The 24,459-nt window shown below is 43.4% G+C and overlaps 2 protein-coding genes across 2 annotated transcripts in view; both read left to right on the forward strand.

Annotated features, from left to right (window-relative positions):
* Positions 1-1,049: 1,049 nt before the first annotated feature.
* On the forward strand, positions 1,050-16,661 carry CCDC82 (coiled-coil domain containing 82). The gene is made up of 8 exons (XM_086621859.1): positions 1,050-1,089; positions 1,703-2,255; positions 2,908-3,130; positions 4,294-4,386; positions 6,446-6,570; positions 8,084-8,254; positions 14,649-14,834; positions 15,387-16,661. The coding sequence occupies exons 2-8, from the start codon at positions 1,710-1,712 to the stop codon at positions 15,450-15,452; spliced, it is 1,410 nt and encodes a 469-aa protein (XP_086477985.1). The 5' UTR covers positions 1,050-1,089; positions 1,703-1,709; the 3' UTR covers positions 15,453-16,661.
* Positions 16,662-24,044: 7,383 nt separating this feature from the next.
* The window catches only part of MAML2 (mastermind like transcriptional coactivator 2), a 219,361-nt gene continuing 218,946 nt past the window's right edge, over positions 24,045-24,459 (forward strand). The window contains exon 1 of the mRNA XM_086613922.1: positions 24,045-24,449. Coding sequence (XP_086470048.1) covers positions 24,045-24,449 — 405 coding nt within the window. The remainder of the gene's footprint in view (positions 24,450-24,459) is intronic.

Below are 24,459 nucleotides of genomic sequence, written 5' to 3' on the forward strand. Positions count from 1 at the left end.
AAACTCGCTGCTGCAATGCTCCCACTTTCTCCTGTAACTAAGGCAACGTTCAGACCTCATCCCCTAACCTCCATTTCTGAGGGCCAGCCCCAGCTCAGAGCAGCGCACATGCTCAGCAATTCAGTGCATGGTGCAAAGTTGCTTTACCAAGAAAAAGAGCCTTGTGCTGAGCTGGCAGGTCTCTCCTCGAGCACTGGCACCAGCAGGACCTCTCTATGTCACCCAGCCTCTGATTTTCTATATAGATACAGCATGAGCCGCAGGGAACCAGAGCGCTCCGCACACTCCTGCTCCTGACCACGGGGCCCAACGAGACGCTGCAGGCACCGTACCCAAAACGCAATTCACAGACACCAAAGAAAGCGCTTTTTTCTTCTAAGAGGCCCACAGAGGTCAGGTTGGCTCGCAGAAGCTTTCCCAAGCCCGGACACTGCTGGGATTTCTGCTCCAGCTGGGCCCCAGCCTGGCATCCTCAAAACACCCCCTTCGCCACAGCTGCCATAACCTTCTCTACCGCCTGCTTCCATGTCCCCCGACATTTAGAGGTTGAATGCAATAAATTTTGCGGGATTTTTCCCGCAGCAGCAGACAGGAAGAGTGCTGGTGGCTGTGAGGACGGTGCTTTGGCAGGGCAGGCCTCAGGCCGGGCCGCTCCTCAGTGGCCAGCCACCAGCGGCGGTCACCGGCAGCCCCCTGGGGGAGGTACCACACCTCTCAAAGCCACACGGATTTTCCTCAGGAATACATCTAGGGTGAGCAAAACCGCGACCACAACCAAACCACCGCGCTCTAATGCCGCCGGATGAGGCGCCGGCGCAGAGAGCAGTGAGGCGTGCTGCGCCGTGCCGTGCCGCGGGGAGGACTCGAACCCGCGACCTCCGCACCTCCAGCACTGCGCGCCAACCCGCAAAGCGCAGGCACGCCACGTGACACACAACCCCTTCCGCGCCTCGCCGCGGCCCGCCGGCACTTCCGTAAACACCGCGGCAGCTGAGTGACAGGAGGGGCGGCCAATCGCGGCGCGCGCAGCGCCGGGGGGCGGTCGTCTCTCCTCAGCGGCTCGAACGCAGAACCGCGGGAACGCTGGCGGTAAAAGTGGCGGCTGAGGGACGGGGGGGTGGTTGGGGGCGTCTGTGTGTGCCGTGGCCGCCATGGCTGCGGGCGGGACGAGCTCTGCTGGCCCGGGCCCGGCCCGCTTTGCAGAGCGGGCGGCAGCAGCTGGGCGCGGCGCCCCTCCGGGCGCCCCTGCCGTGCCGGTCGTGCTGCGCGGCGCGCGGGTGGGGCCGGCCCGTGCGGGGCGCTCCCTGCCAGCTGAGGGCCGCGGCCGCGGCCGCTCCTCAGTGGGCCCTGAACGGGCGGCGGCCGCCGCTCCTCGGGAGCGGAGCAGCTCGGCCTCGGCTGTGGGCTCCGGTGTCGAAGGGGATGGTGGGGTCTGTAGCTGCACTTCAGGGCTGATTTCTCCGGTTCGCTCGCGCTGGGTGTGGGCAGTTCTGCTCTTCGGCGGTTTTTGAGTAAGGTGCACCCTCCTCAGGAGTTGCTGTGCCTGCTTAGTCGTGTTTGGCGCTGATTTCTGCCCGTGTCTCTTAATGATTCATAAGTCATAAGCGTATGTGATAAAATAGGCATGCCCTGATACATTTTTAATGTCATAACGTAATAAGTGCTTTATTTTAGTGGTTTGTATTTTGGTATGTTGTCACAGCCTTCCAATGGAGATAAAAGCAGTTGTCAGAAGATACGAAACAAGAAATAAGACAGCAGGAACAGAACTGCCATTCAAATCCCGAGTCGATTGGAGACGAACTAAAAGGGAGCTCATACTGCTTGACAGCAGTGATGAATCCTCACGTACCTCTGAGGAGGAAGAGCCTACCGCATCAGAAGATGAAGTTGATGAAAAAAATGAAACTGTTGTGAAGAACACTCTTTCAGGTCAGGAAGAGAAGAGCCACGATGGGGAAGTAGCAGAAGATGGTGAGGATGAGCGGATCGTGCCTGGGAAGCGTAAAAGGTTGAACACTTCTGTCTTGTATGACAGTGATGAAAGTGAGGACAGTGATATACTTGTTAGAAAAGTTTTTGCTAAACGCCACTGTATAATGGATGAAGATGAGAGTTCTGAAGAACAGCAACCTGATAAAACCTGCTCTACAGAAAAGGTTTCTACTAATAGGAAACAGAAAGTGGTTGCAAAACTGAAAGAACTTGCAAAACAAAGATCAACTCAGAGGTCCTGCAGCAGTGAAAGTTGTGAGGTCTGGATTTTATCTTTGAAATTTAATTATAGAAAATAGTGTAGGGGAAGGTGAAGACTAATAGATATAAATCAGTGGGATTTTATTTATTTTGTTTTATTTTTTAGTCATGACAAATCAGTAGTTCTGCCATATTTTAAGTTGTCGCAGCAACTAGACAACAGTATTGACTGCTGAAAACCTTTGTCTTGAATTTAATTTTAGTCACAGGATTTAAGAATTTCCTTTCACTTGCTCTTTCAGGCATTCTGCTGACTAAACAGCTTAAAATGCAAGTATCTTTCTTCTCTATGTAGTCAGAAGGGAAAAACTTCTTTGTCATTCCTTTATTTCTCTAAAGAAAAGACATGAGAGGACTATCAAATTGTTTTTATCAATAAGTAAAATACCTGCTGAAGTGAGTTAGAGATATCATGTTGGCTTAATTTCTACATACAGACTGAAGAGAGGTACATGGAGATGGTTGATTTAAAGCTGAAAGTAATTGTCATCTAGTACAGAATGATGCATTTTTTGGAAGCGTATTATTTCCTGTTAATTGAACAAATGGTGTTATGGGAAGGTAAAAAACCCTTATCTGGTATACGTAGTATTTTATTAGTGCAAATACTGAAAATTCTTCTGTTTTAAATACTTTTAAAAATTTAATTAGGATTCTAATGGTGAAGCAGAAATAGAAGAGGAACCACTCTGTCACTTATCCATCACACCGACAGAAGGTAGTGAAACTGACAGTGACAGCATGAAAGATTTTATAGTAGAGGAAGAGGAAGATGATGATGACAACACAGACGGCGTGAAGACTGAAAATCAGCCACAACAGAAGGGACTAAATATATCAAATAGCGAGTTGCTGGCCTACTATGTCCCACACTGTAAGATCAAAATTAGTGACAATTCTGCATGCATAACCTGCTTGTAGTGCTGCAATAAGCATTGATGGACTGTAAATACAAATACTGTGCAATGGGATGTAATAGTTTAAAAACAGATTCCTAAAAGGCTTCAGTTTATTGTGAAAGTACTCTTGATTTCCACAGTAAACTTTTACAGTCTTTCTGCATCTTATTAAAGGGAGGGTATAATTTGAGGGGAAGGAAGGGGAATCCTATTGCACAGGTCTTCTAAGCTGGTCTGATTTAGGATGAAGTAAGCCACCTATGATGCAATCATTCCTCTAGAGACCTAAAAGCATCATCCTCCATCTTTTGATATATGCTAAGAGCAACTATGTTAATTCTGGCCGAATTCTGTTCTGAAGAGTGATGTAAAATTCTTGCTATGAGTTTGGGGTTCGTGGGGCTTGGGATTTTACTTTTTTTAAAATGTATTTTTATTCCATGGCGGTGAGAATTGGGAGCACTGGTCTGTAGGGGTTTATGAATTCATGAGTCAATTTCAGCCCAACTGCACAAAGTGAGAAAGCTTTTGTCATTTTGTCAAAAGTTGGTCTTTGTATGAAAACTGATATCTGGATGGAGCAGAGAGATTTGAAACAGAACTTTATGCTAGTTCTCCTCTTACGTATTTTGTTGTTCAGAAGCGAGTATGGGCTGACTGGACAGTCGGTGCTAGTATAGGTGGTCACGAGTATTTGTGGTATTTTTTCCCCAGTAAAGACGTGAAGACAGTTGTGTGTATTTGAAAGAAAGTTAGAAAAAAGAGAAAACAAATTAACAAACAAACAAAAAGCCTCATAAGCCTGGCCTTCTCTGGTTTGCATTATTTCCTGCTATTCATTGAGCAAATTATTCTCTTATTTGAGTGTTTTGTAGCTCTTACTGTGGGCTCTCCTTGCTGAAAGCAGTGTGACTAGGATGCTAAAATTCATTAAGATCATTGGGATAAGAAGCGCTATTTAAAGACAAGATCTTAAGAGTGTGGATGTTGTACATTGAAATTATTTTTAAATCCATATTTAAAGGACTTCAAAATTCTAAATTTACATTAATGAAAAAAAGAGTTCTTCTTACAGGACTTTTAACATTGCTTACTTTTTTTTTTTTTGTAAATTCTGTTTATATTTCTTTCTTCCCAGTATCTCGCTGCGATCATTATGTACACTTCAAAAGAATAGTAAAGGCTTTCCTCATAAATGCAATTGATGACACTTTTCTGAGCTCGTTATATGGTAAGTAAATTGCACTAAGTAATATAATAGTGCATTCAAAGTTATACAAAGACATTTATTCTAGGGAAAGATGTGACTCCTGATTAGAGTATAAGACTGTGAGTCCTGAGATCTGTTCTTGGTTTTGCTGCTCTGTAACTTTGGGGGTGGTGGGGTGGGGTGGAAATCTATCTGAAAAGGATAGAGTAATCTTGGAAAAATGTGTAGATTTAATTAATTTAAGCCTAGAAGGCATTCTGAGATGTAGGGAAGTGTTTCTGTACTACTGATCAGTAGTAACAGTTCCAGCATGAAAGAGAAATTAATTTCAAAGTAGATATCTGGATGAGAACATTGCAAGGCCAGCTGATTTGTCAAAATGTCGCGTACTTCGTAGCTTTTTCTGAGGACTTTGATGGATAATAAATTATTTTAGTTATGGAGGTTACTCTAGATCTGATTTTTTTTTTCTTTTCGTTTTTTTTTAACATTTGTGCTTTCAAATAAAACAAATAAATTTTAGCTGCAGTCAGTACTTCTTGTCTCGTTCTAGCTGAGGAAGCGCGTTCTGGTGTTTGGCCTAGTGGGGCTGCATGGCACCCTTACCTGTAGTTTCAGGAGCGCTGTAAAGATGGGATTAATGAGAGGACTGTCAGTGTCAGGTTGCGAAAGGAGTCAGCAAAGTGCCACAGAGAGGAAGTTGTGGTGTCATCAGGAACTAAGAGGGAATGGAGAAACTGAAGTACATTGGAGACTTCAGAATAAAGGCTGTATATTCTTGGAGCTAAAAATGTCTTTCACCTACCACTGCTAGTTCTTTCTGGTGTTGGATTTGTTTTGTTTTACCAAGTGAGAACAAGCTTATGAAAAGTGATAAGTAAACTTTGCCAGATTTGTGTTGTAATAGCTTCCTTCTCTTTCAAATTGTATTTGCTCTACAAAACTAACGACTTACTGCCAAGGTGCTGGAAGTAGATCAGCTGTATGGGTGAATCGGAGGTTGTATTCATTATATTGTATAACATTGTACAGTATGAACATAGCCTAGCATTGCAAAGATATATTTTTATAATTCAGAATGGGTTTTTCTGAGTTAATGGAGGTGAATTTCTTCATTAGTTTGAATCCAGAGCAGCTACTTTAGTATTAGAGTTCAGACTTGCTTTTTATTGTGAGGGATTTCTTTATGGTCTAGCACAGCCTCTTCAAGCTTTTAGTGTAGCTGACTTACTGAAAATGTGTGTGTCAATATGGAAAAACAATTAATTGTAACTACAGTGTCTATAACAATAATGACAATTAACTGTTTTTATGGAAAAAGCTAGGTAGCCAGTGGTCCTTCTCGGTTCTGTGTGTTCGATAACAGCATTGCTAAAAGGCCAGGGAAGGCAGCTGAGTTAATTTCTATGTCTGTACATGGAGAACCTTGAGAGAATATGAACTGGCCTTCACCTATGAAAGTCTTGTTTAATTCCTGGCATCCAGTACATATTTGGGAGACAGTTGTGGAATAGTGGTAGTTTTACTCATCCTCATACTTGCTTATTTCTTTTGCTTGAGTAAGTATTTGGAAGTACTTATACTGCCTAACTCAAGGCATCTAACTGTGCTGCTGAAGTGTAAAGGTCAGTTTCTATGTGTTCTTTATAAGTGGCAAAGAGAGTTGTCAAAATTTCTGCTGTGAAGCAGCTCGGAGCAGTTTATTTTCATGGATTGCATCCTCCTCCCTTATACATAATAAACAGCTGACATAAACTGGACAAAAAGCAAAACACTTCCCCCCCTTCTTTTTCCATTCTTTTGTCTCCATTTGAGATAACAGCTTTTCACTTCAACCTTGATTGTAGAGTTTATTCCTGTACCTTTTGTGATACAGACGTTTAAATTATTAAACATATCACTTTATCAAGATGCATGGATCACTTCTATGGATAACCGTAGCAGACGTATTCAGTAATAATGTATTAAAATAATTCATAGTTCTTATTATGCAGAAGCATAATGTCCTTGAAAGTTTGATTTGAAGAAGCTGGTACAACATAGGGCGGTCAGCAAATTGGTAATGACTTTCACTGAACAGATGGAACGAGACAGAAGAAATACGCGCAAGACATGTTGCTCTCGCTTCATTATTTGGATGACCGCTTCATTCAGCCTCGTCTCGAGAATTTAATCTCTAGAAGTCGCTGGAAAGATCGATACAAGGTATGTAGCTTCTCCTTTAAATAGTGAAGTGGGCTCCAAATCATATTATTGCTGACAGATATTTTTTTTAATACTGTAATTCTCGGTAAAGGTACAATAATTGGTATACTTATATATACTTTTTTAGTAGAAACTCATTGTTCTTTACCTTATTTAACTTGTTTTGATACTTATAAGTATTAAAAGTATTTTGTGTGTTCACAATCAGATAAACGTTCAGGTAACAGAGCAGAATCTGTTCTCAGTGTCGTGGGTTAGGCCGAACCTCACACACAGCCGGTCACTCACCCTCTCCCACCCCCAGGAAGGAGGGAGAGAATTAAAGGAGAAACGGGAAACCCGTGGGTTGAGATAAGAACAATTTAATACAGATGATTTAATACACAGTATAGATGCTCACCACCCCCTCGTATGCAAAGCCCGTCTCGTCCCAAAGCTGCAAATCCCGGACAAACGCGAGGCCCCGAAATAGAGAGGGGGGGGGGGGGGAGGAGAGAGAGTACTCTGAGAGTGGGAGTACTGGGAGAGAGAGGGGGGGGAAAAGGCAATAGAGCAAAAGTGCAGCAAGCACAAAAGAGCAGAAGCAGCGAAAGAGCCAAAGCGCAAAAGCCGTTCTGTCCGGCTGTCCCTCACTTTTATACTGGGCATGACGCTGCATGATACGGAATACTAATTGGCCAGTTTGGCTCTCAATCTTAAGTTCCACCACAAATCACAAGGGGAATCATGTCCCCCTTGTCCCAGCTATGCTCCCCCCTTATCCCGCCATGCTTCTGCACTCCGGCACACTGAAAAGTCCTTGGAGTCTCAAACATCAGCTTGCTATCAGCATTCTTCTCAGAGCGAGCCTCTGAGTAAAACCGAAACATGGAGCTCTTCTAGCTGCTAAAAAGAAGAGCTAACCCTGTCCCAGCTAAAACCAGGACACTCAGTTACCTGAACGCTTCTCCTGCTAACTTCAGCAGATGACTTTTTGAGGATTTTTTTTGTCATTTGCTACATTTTATAAAAAAATTTCTTCCTCCTCCCACAAAAAGATAAACCGGTATGTTCATAATGAACCTTCTACTACTTCAAAGAAAATGAAGTCAATATACAGTAACTTAGTGATTGTATGCTAATTACTAGAATAGTATTAGTGTGACAGGTGTGGTGATCTAATAATTACTGTAATAATGGAGTATGGCCAGTAGAGAGATGCAATGTATTTATTTGAAGCAGACCAACTGATGTAGCTGCACAGCCACTCTCTCTAAAAAAAGAGATGAGAGAAAAATAAGTGCCATGATGCTGGAAAAAATTCATTAGGTCTGAAGCTGAAAGAACTGAGTGAAGTGTTGGAAAATGATTGAGAAGGTACATGTTTGCAACTGAATGGTGAAAGACTTCAGATTTTAATCTCTTTGGTTTCTCCTGCACTAATTTTGTGTGAGTACAGAGTACTCGGCAGCCTATTTGAGGCATCTTTCAGTTTACAGAGATTCTTTAATGTTATTTGAAATCTGTTTTTCAGGAACGTGTGGATTGTTACCCAGATGTTCGCATAATCTTGAAAAATCCAACAAATATGTCATGTCAGGCCTGTGAATTGAATCGGTATTGTAAATTTAATGTGCTGCTCTCTGGGAAGCTTTATAATAGTAGGACTTTGGAAGCAGATGACTTCATGCCAGATGACAAGCAGGTAACTTCAAACAAGCACCCTATATAATTATTTTTAAGCTTTGTCTAGTGTTACAGAAAATTATACAAAGAATAGAAATCCTATCAACACGTCTAATGTCTATAATGCTAGTGGCAAGAGTTAAGCTACTGTACTTCCATGTCTAAACCCTATTAATTTTTAAAATATGAGGACCATTTTGCAGTTTGGAGAAGTATAGTCTTGGATTTAGCTAGGAATTATGAAGGAAGTTCCTATGAAACGTAAAAGTATGAGTAGAGACATTCCCCCCTCTGCCCCCTCTCATCCTTTCTTGTATGTTGAGAAAGAGGTAATGAAGGGTATCCTCAAATAAACGTATCAGGAAGATTAATCTGATGGGTTTTCTGTGGCCTTTGGGTTTACCTGCATCCCAGTGATCAGTGTGATGTTTCCTCCCTGCTTTTGCCACTTGAATGTTAGTACCTGATGTAGCACATTTACTTGCACTGCAGTAAGCACTAGGAAGTATACCCAACCCTGAGCTGCACTTCGTTATAAAAAAGATAAAGAGCTCTAAGACATACAATGGAGTTTATTGATAACTCTTGCCCTCAAGTCAAAATCGACATTTGCCTCAATTTTTCCTCTGCTTCAAATCTCTACAGTCCGAGTCTCATCCAGGGCAGGAAGGAAACTCTACATAGCATCCTACACATCCTACTCGGCGTGCTTGTCTTTTGTGGCGCAGGGGGAGGCAGTCTGACACTGTGTGTCAAAGAGGCCGACAGCACACATGAGGATTCACATACTAACCAAAGTTCTAATACGAGCACTCAATTGGTTATTTCTAAAGCATCTTTTTGTTTTGTCAGAGAACATTTAATAGATGACTGAAAGTCCTAAAGTGAATGCATATCTTAAAGAAAGGAAAAGCAGTGGTAAAGAAATCACATGACTGAGTGATGCTCTGAATATGCCTGGCGTTCCTGGTTTTCACCAAGTACCTGAGAAATTCTATGGCTTTTTTTTTTTTATCTTGAATAGATCCTATCTCCATATGCCAGGAATCTGAGGCTTTAAATCAAGAATGACATTTGCCTTAGATTTACATGTATTCTAAACATCAGAATGCCTTTTCACTGAAATTGGGTCACTTGAAATCCCCTTACCTTTTGCGTGCCTATAATGCCCTTGTGACTTTCCCAGCAGGAATCTTGCATTGATTAACTTTCAGAAACATTACAAAAGTTACTTTCTGTATAATGGACAATCATCTCTATTGAACGATTGTGTTTCCTGTTTTGTTTGAAGTAAGGTTCGTTCTGCATTGCGTCACTAGGTTTGCTAATTCTGTGCCTCTAGTGTTTGGAGAGTCCACGTGCACTCCAGCAGTCAAGGTCAGAACGTTGAATTAAATAGAGCGGTTGTCGTTGGAAGAGTCTAAGTGCAGCCTAGTCAGAATTTACGGCTTCGTTCTTCAGATTTTTTCACATCTGCTATTTCCCATGTAGCTATTCAGCCAGGACAAAGCATCTCGACGTCTCAGTTGCATTGACACTTGAAATTGCTCACCTCCTTTTGAGAAAACTTGTTCCTAACTACCTCAATACATTTTATTAGAGCCTTTTTCTCATTACTGCATTATCAGAACTGCCTGACCAAACAACTAGGGAACACGTCCGTTTAGGTAATCTGGTGTCTTTTTCTCACTCAGTTGTCTCTACTAGGACATTTTGTATTAAATTGCATTTTTGGAATGAAACACATCTTTCATGTTGTTACATGATGTCACACTAGGCAATCATTTTAGATGACTTGAGCAGTTAATTTTGTTACATTTCACAGTTGAAACTTTAGAAGACTTTGACTCTAAGAACCTGGCTGTTACTAATATTTAGGGATCTTCCTTTCAAATTTACAGCTACCAGTAATTGTTATGATTAGGTATGCATATGACCTTCCTAAGTAAAGTAATTCATGTCCTTTTATGATAAACTCAAAGCACACGATTTTGCAAGAATAAAATATTGCTACAGTTGTGTACCAAGCTGATACTCAAGTTCTGCCTTTCTTCCCTTTCAGGAGGTGTAGAAAATATATTCCTTTTCTTTGAGCGTAAAAGAATTCTGAATACAGCTGAAAGTTCCTCACAGTATTTGCTGGAAAGAAAAAAAGTGTCAGAAAAAGTTGTATTTACAATATGTTTTGAAATGGGGTATAATAGGATTTCTTACATAAAAATAAAGTGAAGCCCTCATGAAACTGGAAGTACACCTTACTGAAGCTCAGGCCTGTATCTTTGCAAGTATTCTAACTTGGAGATTTGAGGGACATCAGTGGGATTATCATTACGTCATCATATTGGGCTCTGTGTGTAGTGCAGAATCTAAGCAAATCTGTGCCACAGTTCTTCTTAAATAGATTACAGACCTTTGTGAGCAGCAGTTGTTAATACCCTGTTTTGCTAAGTCTGCATGTGCATGATAGTCAAGAGAACCAGGCTTTTCCAGCAAGGCTTTTCCCCTTGTTTATTGCAGGAAAAAGTAAGTCCTTGGCAATCGTACTAGCACTGATACTGCAGGCCATTGCACAGTCAATTTATTCTTCCTTACACACAGGTCTCTAAATGTAGATCACTAATTTAATTTTTTTCAGTTTTTCATGGGAGGTATGTGCCTTATCTAACCAAAAATAATAAGTGACCTAGCACGAGAATTTAATCTTTACTTAACTTCCAACTTAACTGTGGAAATAACAGTAGCAATTCCCTCACTGCTGTCCAAACTTTGTCCTACATAAAGCATTGGCTATTTTTCACTTTGGAAAAAAACTGAAATATTCTACTGAATATTGAACTAACTTGCTAGCTCATTTTTGTCTTCTTCAGCTTAACAGTAGAAAATGAGAGCTCTTTTTAGTCTATGTACCGCAGCAACTGGTGAGATGTTATGTGCATGCTCAATATAGCTCAGGGGCTGTAGAACAGACCCAGGAGAGAGAATTATTGAGCACTTTCCAGTCATTTTTGATAGTGCCTTTGTAATGCAACGTTTGTGTTCTTATGGTGACCTGTAATTCAGACTGCTAAAGGTACTGTTCTCAAGTAGTCTTTGAAGTTCTGCCGGCAATGCATTGGTCAAGTTGTCCTGCCAATTGAGAAAAAAGAGAGGAGGGAAAAAAAAGAAAGAAAAAAGGCACACAGAGATACATGAAACTGGCACTTCAAGAACTTAATTGACTGAAAGAGAAGGCAGTTCAGCACTGCAGATCAGATTCAATGGAAACACGTAGTTGGACTATTTCTACAGTTTTATTTGAAAATGCCTGAGAAAAGTGGATGTGGAGAGAACAAAAACAGACCTCCAACCCTTCTCTTCTGCATAAAACTTTCCTTTTCTCTCATCTCTGAAATATTCTGCTTTGCCAGTAGAAAGAGAAGAGAAACAGCTGTTCCAGTTTTGCTTAGGCTTGCAGTGATTGTTGGATGTGTAGCTGCCAATTCTCATTCCTCCGTGGCCAGGCAGAATCCAACGATTTAGAGGTGTAGGTGTCCCCCACGCTTCTTTGCTCCTGTGTCACCTGGATTATAAACTTTTCTGCTCTCAGTCTTGGTGTTCTACTTCCCTTTGTAATCACGCTTGGAGGACATGGATCCAGTCACTACATGTTGTGCTGTTGTCAGGCCGTGCTCCTGCATTCCATACAAAGTGATTTAACACAACTTTGGCTGATACGGCCAGCTTGAGTAGATAAGTTAAGCATTAGGACAGAGTGACTGAGAACTGCGAGGGGAAAAAATTAGAATGAGTACAGTACTGAGATTCTTTCCAAAGCTGCATTCCGAAATAGCATTGTATTTTTAGATAATCTTCCTTGCTTTAAAAACACAATACGTAATGACATTATATGATGTTTAGCTATTTTCCTCTGGCATTTCTCCTATGTAGAAATACTTTACACCTCACACATAAATAAAGTATGAAACTCATTGCCACAAAATACTTTAGAAGCAAGAAGTGTTAGTGGGTCCCAAAAGGGAATAGACAGGTTCATGGGGAAGCTTCCTCCACAGTGTAGAACATGATAGATGGGATGATACAGACTGTCTTAAGTGCTGACTGCTAGAAGCTGTGTGGCAATGTTACGATTGTTCTGGTGTTCATCCTGCATCTTATACTGACTTCTTAAATACCTCCTGCTAGCTGTTGTTGCAGGGAGAGAACTGGGCCATCAGTTTGGTGCAGAATGGTATCTCCTATTTTACATCACATAATGTTCCAGATGCTGCACCTCATTGCTTGGGATACTTGAAAAGTCATGAAATGCTCTATGAAACACCACAGTTCAGTTCTTGATTGTTTCAGTATTTGAAATGGTACTTCTGGAAATTGGATTAAATCAAGGTTGTGCGTTGGTTGGTAGGTCTTGCACTGCAGAAGCACCGATAGCACCAAACACAAGTCTTAGCTTTTCAGTTTTGGGGAGAGTAGGAAGTGGAGCTGCATATAGGTGCATGTACATGATGAGTAGAGATATAGTAACAGATTTTTTTTTTTAATCTCAAAATGATTAAAATTTCAGTTAATAACCATCTACTGTAGGTCGAATCAAAAGTTCTTTTAAGTGAGTGTCTGTGCTTATACCGTTTGAATTGCTGGTTAATATATTTAAGAAATTAAATATATTCATATATTTAAGAAAATACATAAATTATATATATGTATTTAGTTTATATAATCTTTATAAAAATAAATATGCTTTTCTGTTACTGTCAGAAGATACTGCTAGTGCCAGATTGTACAAGTAGGTCAGATGTTCTGGGGACCTGCTCACAGGTGCGAACGTTTGGTCTCGCATTCAGAAAAGCTTCCTGAAAGTGTGGGTTGTAAGCATTGATTAAAACTTCACCTTCTCATAACTGAAAGGAGTATTCGGGTTATGGAAGCAGTAGAGGGTATCAGTGTTGTGGCTCAGAGGGGTAATTGGCAATATATAACATGGTTGGTTTGTTGATACATACGTGCGTGTAATCTGAAATAGCAATACAGTCGCAGCTTGCGTTACTGGCGCAAAGAACTTTGACCTTTAGCCATTCACCTGCTTGTTACTCACAAAGGTGTGACAAGACATCAGTCCTAAACAATGCTGCCCTTGAAGAGTAACTTGATGGGTTAGTTTTTTTCATAAAATTAAATCAGTTTCTCCTGTATGTATCAGGAGCTGAAGTTGTATTAATTGCGTTGCTTTTGAGTGTAGAAAATCTGACCAAAAACCAGCCAGATGTAGATTTCTTACCTGATGGGCTTTGTCTCCATGGGTTGAAGTAGTAATCGGTGCACCTGTGGGTCATTTGCAGGAGATAGATTCCTCTTCTGATTTGCCATCGTGTGTACTTGAAGTACTTCTCTTGTGGAAATGGGACAAAACTCTCACTTGTGGAACACAGGATGTCCTTAAATGCAGATGAACTTTGACTCTTTCTCCCTCCCCACACTTTCAATTTCATATACTCTTAGGGAAGATTTAGGGTTGCCAAAGAATCTTGAAACCAGTATATTACTCAGTATTTTCAGGTAAACACCGTGACCGTTTAACATCTTTGTATAAAATCTGAGTTCAAGATACGTGCAAATACTTGGCTGTATTGAATGTTAGTGCTGATAGATGAAAAATTACTCTAATCCATGCTCTGATTATGTGTTTGGATGTGTATTTACCATTTGTTTATCTATAAATGCTACTGTAAAGAAGACTGTTAAATAAGACAGTTCTGCATGGAAGTTATAGAAGTAAAACTGGTAATAACTGGAAGATGCAGAAGCTGATTTCTACAGCATTATGGCCTAGCTATATCTCCCAGACAGTTACAGATTAACATTTCCATTGTATAAAACCTCAGTTTTCAGATTTTATATTTATGAATCCAGTCTCTCTATATATTTCTTAAATATATGTTTATAGACCTATATCTATTTGTACTCATATGTATTTACTGAAGAAGCACTGAATATTATTCAGTCTACAAAATGCTAGAACTGGTGCTTCGTGTCTCTAGGAAGTACTACACATTAAGCAAAATAATCAAATCATTTCTCTTTCACAATGTGATGGCTGTCTAAAATGCTAGTGATTTTGTAACAAAGTTCCACCAGGAGATAGGAAAGATACTACCAATTATAAACATGGCTGTGCTTGCAAGGAAGCAGTGCTGATAAGCTGCCGTTGCATAGACTCGCTGGCTGCCTGCTTGCCCAAAAATTGTTCTGCTGTGGCTGTGAAAACTTAGATGGTTTTGCACTGATTTTATGCATGTAGTGTCATTTCTCCTTATTTCACAATTCAGAAAATCCTCCTAGACTGACTGATAAAATCTTACTAGACTGACTTAGCCACTCTTTCTGTCAGAGGGAATGATTTGTTCACTTTGGCCTAGGTTTTGAAGGTTGGCACGGTGTGTGCAAATCGGACAAGAGTTTATCATAATTTGAAGCACTTCAAATACAAGTTGTACGTGGATTGCAGCTCCGTTACCGAGTTGGATGGTGTTAAGGATGAACCAGTCAAAGACACCGTCGAGCGGCTTTTCAGCCAGCTGGAAGACAGTGAGTGGATTCAGAAGGTACGACTAAGTTATTTGATCTATCCTTTTCCAAGTAAAGAAAAGTAAGCTGAGGTAAAACATCTGATTTTAATTGACCAGGTCTGAATTAATGGGCTTCAGTAATATAGCTCAGCTTAACCGTTCATCCACTTCTGCTGACCCAGTCTCTCAAACAGTGGCATGGTGCTGCTGCATTCACAGAGAGTTTGTGTCAGAAGATTGACATTAAGCTTTTCGACAGCTGCATGATCTCTGGGCTGTGGTGGGCAGGCTCCTGTGCCATTTGAAAGCAGCAACACAGCAAACTCAAGCTGTAACTTAGACTGTAAACATGTACATGAGGCACAGCAAGAACGTTTTCTGTTCACGCTGAAGTACTGTGATTTACTCAGAAACACTTTATGAACTATTTTAAGGCAACTTGTAGTACAGTTGCATTTAGCAAGCTTTCAGGTATCATGGCTTCTGAATAGTTATTGGCATGTTAGTGTATTCAAGAAAAAGCAAAAGCAATCTTTATGTAATTCAGTTATTAGACTTTGATTAATACAGGTTTTATTTTATTTGCAGCGATATAATGATCTTGAAGACTACATGAATGATGCAGACAGTTTCCAAGATGAGAAAACAGATTAAGTGGTCATACAGCTTTTTGAAAGACGTGAAAATTGGAACGGCCTGCTTTATCTGCATGCACTTTATCTCTGCTTGGTCTTCAAGATTCTTTTTAGGCTGTGTTTGTACTTAAACCCGTGTGCCTTTAAACTACTGTTTGAGAATGTGCTGTATCTTTGTTTTTCTTCTGTGTCAATAATAACTCAAAGCTTTACCAAGTCAGTCCTTCCAGAATTACTGCATAGGTCACTTTATGTTTCCTTCTGTTCTTGAAAATAACATCTCAATGTCTGTTTACTTGTGAAATAAAAATTCCGCTGATTTACGTTGACCTGCATCGTAGGAAAGGTAGGAGATGCTAAGACCTTTTGAAGAAAGTGTATTTGGAAACGTAAGGCTATGTTATACAAGAACATACGAATTGTGTTTTACCATCCTTATTGCTCGTTGTATGCGAGTAAGTCCAGCCATTTAGAGTGATAGTTAACGGTGAACAGGACCCAGGGGATCCATTTGCCCCCTGAGGAATCAGCATAGACTGTTGCAAGGCAACAGAGGAAATATTCTGCAGTCCTGACTACGTTTGCATCACAGTAGTCATTCCTCTCTTTGGAGAATAGGTGATGAGTCACATTGGAGGCATCGTACAGACCGAGTCTGGCTTAGCCTCCTAAATGAACGCTTGGGCCCGCAGCGCTGTCTGTGGTAAGCAGCTGGAGCAGTCAGCTGAGATTTTAAACATCAAATTACATTGTGCAAACATAATGGCAACAACCTGCAGTAAGTGAAAAATTGAGAGAATGGATTAATATGGCCATGCAAGATAAGCAAGAATTCTTCCAGTGTAGCTTAACAGGAAGTAGGAGTTACTCAGAATCGTGACGCATGGCTTACCTGAATTGCGTGAAGCCTGAATCAGAGTGATTTGGGGCCAGGAGAGTGCATTTTTGAGGAGTTAGGGAGAGTTACGTACTGTATTGTCCATTCTGAAAAATTGGACATGACCCAGCAATGGGTGCTTGCAGCCCAGAAAGCCAACCCTATCCTGGGCTGTATCAAAAACAGTGTGGCCAGCAGGTCGAGGGAGGTGATTCTGCCCCTCTGCTCTGCTCTCCTGAGACCCCACCTGGAATACTGTGTTCAGCTCTGGAGTCCCCAGCACAAGAAGGACATGGAGCTGCTGGAGCGGGTCCAGAGGAGGGCCAGAAAGATGATTAGAGCGCTGGAGCACCTCTGCTATGAAGACAGGCTGAGAGAGTTGGGGCTGTTCAGCCTGGAGAAGAGAAGGCTCCATGGAGACCTTACTGTGGCCTTTCAGTACATAAAGGGAGCTTATTGGAAAGATGGAGGGAGACATTTTTACTGAGGCCTGTAGTGACAGGACAAGGGGCAACAGTTTTAAACTGAAAGGGGAGATTTAGATGAACATAAGGGAGAAATTCTTCACTCTGAGGGTGATGAGGCACTGGAACAGGTTGCCCAGAGAAGCTGTGGATGTCCCATCCCTGAAAGTGTTCAAGGTCAGGTTGGATGAGGCTTTGAGGAATCTGATCTAATGGAAGGTGTCCCTGGCCATGATGACCTTTGAACGTCCCTTCCAACCCAAACCATTCCATGATTCTATCCCTGTACTTCGTTCTGCATATAAAATTAATTAGATGTAGCTGAAGATAGTGTGCAGGGGTTTGGATCTAGTTAGGAACTGTTCCTACATCCTACTCTATGCACATGCTTTTTTATTAATCTTTTGTGGCCAAGCAACTTAGTAAAAGGGAAGATATTGTTAACACTCTAAATTCTTTTAAAAAGTTGCTCTCTCAGAAGCCAAACTAATGAAACCTGATTTCTCACAGATTCGTCCACAAGAACTCCCCACGTTCATTACACCACACTACTTGTAACAGATACGCTGGTCAGCCAGGCGGCAGCTGCCAGGTGTATCGCTTAATGGTGAACATCTGTTGGCTTTTTTCTGTAGGAACCGTACCTTGGATTTGTCATTCAATGTCCTTTTTCCAGCATTCATTGTCAGAAATGAGCTGCTTTTATATTTTAAGGGGGTTGAAATTCAGCGATGGTTTATATGCTATTAGTGAGGTGGTATCATCAGTTCTCTGTTGTACCACATACGGATACAAGATTTACAAGCCAAGATGAAATCCCAGGAAACAGATGGAGACTTACTCCCAAGTAAACTTATGGTGAAGAGATTATTTTCATACCTTAACTGTGAATTAGATATGTAAATATTCTGAGATTTGATATATCTTATACCTATCTCCCTGGTTACCAAAGCTGAAGGAACTCTATTTTCTCTTTTTTTTTTTTTCCCTTGTATTTTTCTTCTCTTCTATTTTTCCTTCTTCATCCCTCTTCTGCTGGGAATATTGGTGGGAACAAACCCATCAACTGAAAAGTACTCGGGAATCCATCTCAAATATATCTGTTTTAGGAAAAGTAATGCCTCGTGATGCCCCACTTCTTTCTGTTAACAAAATCTCTGTCTGCTTTTGTTGGCTTCTCTAGAATAATAAAACAACATTTATGTTTAGTGTAATTTTATTCTTACAAAGGAAAACTGTTCTGAAATAAATGGGGTTTGTACCATGTAATGGAGTATGTCCTCTCAGAGCCTTTGTGACTGGTCTGAAGTTCTGTTACCTCCTGAATTTTCTGAAAACTCTCGAGAATGTATGATTTTTATTTAAAAATTTCGCTATCAGAATGAATGGTCGATTTCTCATTTTGCCACATTTAAACTGTTTGCTACCAAATTAAAAAACAAGTTTGGGAAATTTTGGCTTGCTGATTACTTATAATATTTCGAGAATACATCTATTTTGATTGAAAATGAAAATTGGCAAATTATTCCAGTGATTAATTTTACGCATTTTTTTATATCTACCACATCCTAGATCGTGTCTCTCATGTCTCTCTTAGTTCACCTAAAAAGTGTGAGCTATCTACTTCTTTCTTGTTCCTGCAGGCATTTATTTCCAGATCTTACATTTTTCTGTCTCTAACAGGGATACAACAGTATTCTATTGGAGTTTCTTGGAAGAAAGTGCCTCCATAGGTTTATTAGTCTTGTCTGTGGCATCACCAGTTGGACTGAGAAAATGCCTGGAATTGACATCACTGGTTTCTGTGTCAGTAGGAAACGGGTATTTGATCTGGCTTGGCACGGCCTGACGCAGTGTTTGTGTGTGTAAAGTCTCTCTTAAACTTTGATGTTCCCCTCACTGAGATTAGAGGAAGTGATAATATTTTTGTGGCTGTTGTTTTACCTGAAGAGTTTCTATGAGACAGAGAATGTGAAGTATCCTTACATCATGTTTACATTTGTCTTCACCGCAGGAAATGAAAAGATTGTTTAGAAGAGCCGTATATGTAAAAATTTAGATCAAATTTTCCAGGACAGGCTGTAAACGCCAGTACTTGTACAGCGTGAAGTACAAAGAGGACTCTTTCCCCCTGAGCCTTTCTATATATAGAAATACTCAGGAAGAATATTTCTAGCAGAAAAAAATTGTGCAAATATCAAATGATGGGAGAAGTCAGAAATCTGACCAGTCTTTCATACTTCCTTTTCCACATTAGAGAATTCGAGTGGAGTTAGGGGGTGAGAGAATGTTTGTTCTGATAGGACATTTTTAATTGTCTTTAGTGTTAATTTTTGAAGTAGTAGCTCTAATTAAGATGAAGTACCTGTCTTAATGGAACAATGAAGGGAGCTCAGTATGTGATTAGACTCCATGTGGGTGATTAATGATCATACTTGGAAATTACTTTAGTTCCTGTAATGTTTCGATAATCTGCCCTAGTTTGAGTTCTGTAACTGGAGACTGTGATAATGACAAAGTTCACATGAGGTGTTTATGCACAGGATCAGCCATACTATATGTTGGGGAAAGAAGGCCCTTCTCGGTCTATATTCTATGTCCAGTTTTTGCAGCGAAGTACAAAAAGAAGTGATTTTTCTCCCTGTGTTCCTCGGTTTTTGGAAAGAAAGTAATTTGTGGATCAAATGGGATGGTGAACTTTGCTAATAGTAGATAGCTGTTACTGTCATTTTTTTCAACAGTGAAGGCTTCTCCTGTTTCCAAAACGAAGCTATTTCTAGCAGTTCAGCAGGCAATTACAGGCAATTCCCATGCCTAACTTTTCTAGTTTACTTCTGTTTGGATAAATAAAGACTTGTAGTTTTATCCTTCTTTAAGTCTGTCTGGATAAACAGAGTGGGTGTGTTAGACAAACACATGTAAATACAATGCCACTCCAAGAGAAATATCTAGCATACACGAAATAGACTGTATGAAGTCGACTTTTTGATTCTGCTTTCAGAAATAAGAAATACCAATTCCTAATCTGAATTTAGAGGTGAGACAAAAGAATGTAAGGAAGTATGATCTACCAGCCAAGGAATAATATGAGAAATATGTATGTGAAATGGTATTGAAAAAAAAATTTGATAATAACCCCCTCATTGGCTCCACTTCCCTGAACAGTTTATGTGAATTTTGGTATTTCTTTAGGTAATAAGTGATGGTATGGAGTTGTTTGGGTGTTTCCCCCTCTGTCCCTCTTGTTTATTAAATAAGATATAGACACAGTTTCTTTAGATTGCTCTGGGGATTATATCCTTAATTAAAAAACTGGAGTACATTCAAGATGGCTTTTTTTTTCTTACAGTTTAAACAGAGCAGTAATTGCATGCACCTTGTGCCCAAAATTTAAGGACAGGAATACTGACTCAGGTGCCATCAGAGCCTGCTCCCAAGTTAAATGACGTACCAAGTGAGCGGCACGGAATGTGAGTGGCATGGTACACAACCCTGCCTAGCTGGGAATACCCCAGGAAATACATGTATGTATAACTGTAGTCATTCAAAATGGCTAAGAACCCTCTCTGAAGAGCAAATAATGGAAATGGCTGAAAATCCAAAGCTCCAGTTTACAAAATCCTCCGCAGGATTGATATTAAGCATGTGCCGTTCCGGTGGAGTTAATATAACTTTGAAGTCATTTGATACGTGATTTCTAAACACAGATGAACGAGGTATGCATCTAGATTTAAGCAGGCACTCGGGTTTTTAAGTGACATAGGGTCAGCACAGTCTTTTTGTTCCATTTTTGGAAAGTTATTAGTACAATGGGACGTCTGTGGTGAGAATTCCTGGCTGTGAACCGAGCACAAACAAGTGCTATGCTGATCGGGAAGGGGCTGCCGGCTTAGGGAACTCAGATTTGACAGCAGTAGCGAATTCGCACAGAAAAAATGCCCAAGCGTGACAGCTCGTGTGAGACTGCAATATCATGTAAAAAGGTCACAAATTAATGTAGACAGAAGGAAAAAAAAAAAGTAATTAATTATCCAGGACCTGTTATGTTAACGTTTTATCGTGTGTGTGTTTATCACAATGCCTACGACACGAATCACGAGTGCTGTTATGACCATGTTAAGGACCGTTTGCTTTTAAGAAAACTGACAACTCGCCAAACCAAAAATGATAGCGGTGTCCAGGGGCTGGTAACATCGGCCAGGGTCTTCTGGACAAAACTTGGAAAGCTGAGGGATGGATGTAGGGTATTTCCTTCTCTGAAACACCAGGGGCAGCATTTGCTGTGTATTGAGCGGCGGGATTTGCAGCGCAGCCCTGCAACCAGCTGTCTTCTCACCCCGACAGGGAGATGTTAAACCACAAAACACGGGAGATGCTGCTTGGCAAAAAATGAATCCTCAACGTCTGAAGTTAAAAGCCAAAACGCACTGTTCCACCTGCGTTCTGTGGCTGGCCCTCTTAAACACAGCAGTGACATCGGAGCTGTAAGGAACAAATAAAAGCCCTGTGAGGCCTGAAGCTAAGGAAACATTGTCTTATCATTTGTACAAACATTAAAATTTCATATTTTTTCCAACTGCGCCAGCCCGTTATCCTCAACAGATGCATACTACTGTTATGTATCAAATAATAACCCACTCTTCCTCAGTTCAAGGTTAAACAAAAAAAATCCCCTTCTCCTGGTAGCAATAACACCTTCCTCCGAAGGTAGCACATCCACAAACGCGGCTTCACCAGACCTTGTCCCGCAATGAAGAATCAAAGTCTTTGCTGGGGCAAACGTGGGTCTGGATGTGCTGGAGACTCTGGCCAGCGCTCAAACAGCCAGACCCTGGAAACCCACATGGATGTTTGTTGCAACATGAAGGACATGGGGGTCATGAAAGCAGGAGCTTTCATAGTTCCCGTATGTCCAGCGTAACATATCTTTTATGTATTTTGGAGAAATTTCCAGGAATGTGTCACTTCATCGTTGGCATCCAAAGTATTTGCGTGCATGACCTTGGAAGGGGATAAAACCACCTGAGAGGGTTATCATTAGTTCTTCCTCATCCTCAGCTTAACACTCCCAGTATGTTGTGAAGAAATTTGTGTATTTTTTCTGACTGGACCCACTGCAGAACTAAATGAGATGATGCTTGGGGCTGTACAGTCCCAGGAGACCTTCAAGGTTTTCCATCAGGGATGTGTCTCCACATGCTTGGGGACCATTTTTATTCCCAAATGGATAATACAGGCACGGTAGCACAACAGCCTATCGCTTTAGTAGAGCCGACCGGCTCCCACCTATTTCTCCCATCCTCCTTCACAGCTCACCTACAGCAACACGCAGAACCTGACAGCTGCCAGCGGCAGCAAGGCCAGTACCAGGGGCCAGATCTCGCAATCGGCCACCCCTGCTCCAAAGAGAGAAGTCGGGCAAGAGAAGCACCAAGGCTGCGGCTTTCCCGGGGAGGAACCCAAGTGCAGGCGCTACGTGACTCGCCCCGGACACCCGAAAAGCTCATGTCAGAGCCCGGAGCTCGCCCATCCCGAGCCTGACCTCGTGTCGCGCACTCGCCCCGTGCAGGCGAGCGCCCTAGAAGGCACTGCTTGTTTTTCTACAGCCTGTTCCAGAGAAATCCAGCTGGTAGAGAAGCGCAGCGCCGTGATTTATCTGCGAACTCCCTCGTACTCGCCTGAAGGTCTCGCCGCCGGGGGAGGAGGGAGAGCGGGAGGCTGCGCTCCTCGGCGGCTGCTCGGGCTGCGCACCGCCCGCCCGCGCCCCGGCACCAGGTACAGAGCGAGGAGGGAAAAGGGATTTCCTTGGCTTCCTCCCATGCAAATACCTCCCGGGGAGCGGCGGCGGCGGCCCGACTCCCCTCCGCGGCCGCTGGGAGGCTCCGCGCCTCGCCCCGGCCTCCCTGGGCTATCGGTGACACCCGCCCCCCGCCCCCGCGCAGCCCCGCACCGCGGACCCGCTCCGCGCCGCGCGGAGGGACAGCGGGCAGCTCGGGCACCCGGCGGCGGCGGCGGCGGCGGCGGCGGAGGCAGCGCCGATCACCCACCGGCACCCACCCACCCCGGCGGGTCGGGGATGGAATATACAAAAACACAAAGGAAAAGTGGCTGGACTGTTCTGGGTGCAAAATGCTGGAAGTTTGTAAGTGCAACTCTCCGTTTGTAATTACTGTCTGAAGAGGGGCTGGCTTTTTTCTTTTTTTTTTCCCCGTGCTTTTCTTGAAACTGTACTTGAAACTATTCCGTATCTGGGAGTATAAGGGAAAGTACGCGAGAGGAGTTCTTTGCCTGGGTGCGTAGCTTGCTGCTTTATTACTAAGGGGGGAAATAAGCACTGAAAGCAATACGGATTTTAGCCAGTGGCTGGATTAACTGAAGGCGAAGCGTGGTCTGGAAGTCCACTGACTGACATTGTTCCGGACCGGGGGATCCGTCTCTCTTATTTTTAGAGGAACTACAATTTAGCGGCAGACAGTTGGACACGGTAATAAACCGAAGAGTGGCCGGCAAAGAGCGGGCGAGAGAAACGAGAAAGCACAAAGACTAAACTAACCTGAGCCGCCTCTTCCTCCTCCTCCTTCCCCGGCTCTTTATTTGTACATTTACTAAAGACTTTAGAAAAAAAACAACCCAACAAACCCCACTCCACCAAATCTACGAGCTTTTTGGTCCGCCTGGGGGTTTCTCCGTGCCACCGAGCACGGCGATGCCTTTCCTCGCATAAATTTCCACTTCAAGGAATAACCTCCCCGCTCCCCCGAAATAAAATAAAATCAATAAACCTGCCAAGTCTCACTCATTCCCGAGGGAGATCTCCTTCGTCCAGGGATTCATTTTGGAGGCAGCGGCTCGCTTTATTTTTTTTTTTTCCGCCCTCCTCCCTCGGCGGAGACCCCCTCTGTCCCCCTCTCTCCGGGCGCCCTTTCCGCCCCGCGGAGCCCCTCGGCGGGGCTGCCCGGCCCCGACCCCCGCCCCTCCCGCCCGGCCGATGCTGGCACAACCCTAGCTGCCGCCGGACGCGCCCCCCCCCCCCACCCTCGCCCCGTCCCACCCCCGATCTGTCAACCCCCCGCGGGGCCGTCACCGCCCGGGGGCCGGGTCGAGGTGGGCTGGGGGCGCGGGGCTGACCGCCCTCCGCCCCGCCGCCAGCCCCCGGGCTCGGGCTCTCGCCGCTGCCCCCGCCTTCCCCCACCCCCCCCCCCCCCCCCCCCGCCGCTCCATGCGGCAGTGAGGACCGACCCATCCGGAGGGCCAGGACCGGCAGCCAGCGATGGGCGACACGGCTCCCCCCCAGGCCGCGGGGCTGGGGGCCGGGCTGCTGGGGGGGGGCCCGGCGGCGCCCCGGGTGCACAGCGCCATCGTCGAGCGGCTGCGGGCCCGTATCGCCGTCTGCCGCCAGCACCACCTCAGCTGCGAGGGGCGCTACGAGCGGGGCCGCGCCGAGAGCTCCGACCGCGAGCGGGAGAGCACCTTGCAGCTCCTCCAACTCGTGCAGCAGGGGCAGGGCGCCCGCAAAGCCGGCAAGCACCCCAAGGCGGCCGCCGCCGGCGGATCGGCCACCCCCGCCGCCGCCGCCGCCGCCGCGCCCCCGGACTACCACCAGCACCTCCTCAGCAACGGCGGCATCAACGGGGAGCAGCCGGCGGGGGAGCAGCGCGCCTCGGCCCTCCTGGCGGTGAGTCACA

Source organism: Tauraco erythrolophus, chromosome 1 (genome assembly GCF_009769465.1).
Source record: "Tauraco erythrolophus isolate bTauEry1 chromosome 1, bTauEry1.pri, whole genome shotgun sequence".
Lineage (NCBI taxonomy): Eukaryota > Metazoa > Chordata > Aves > Musophagiformes > Musophagidae > Tauraco > Tauraco erythrolophus.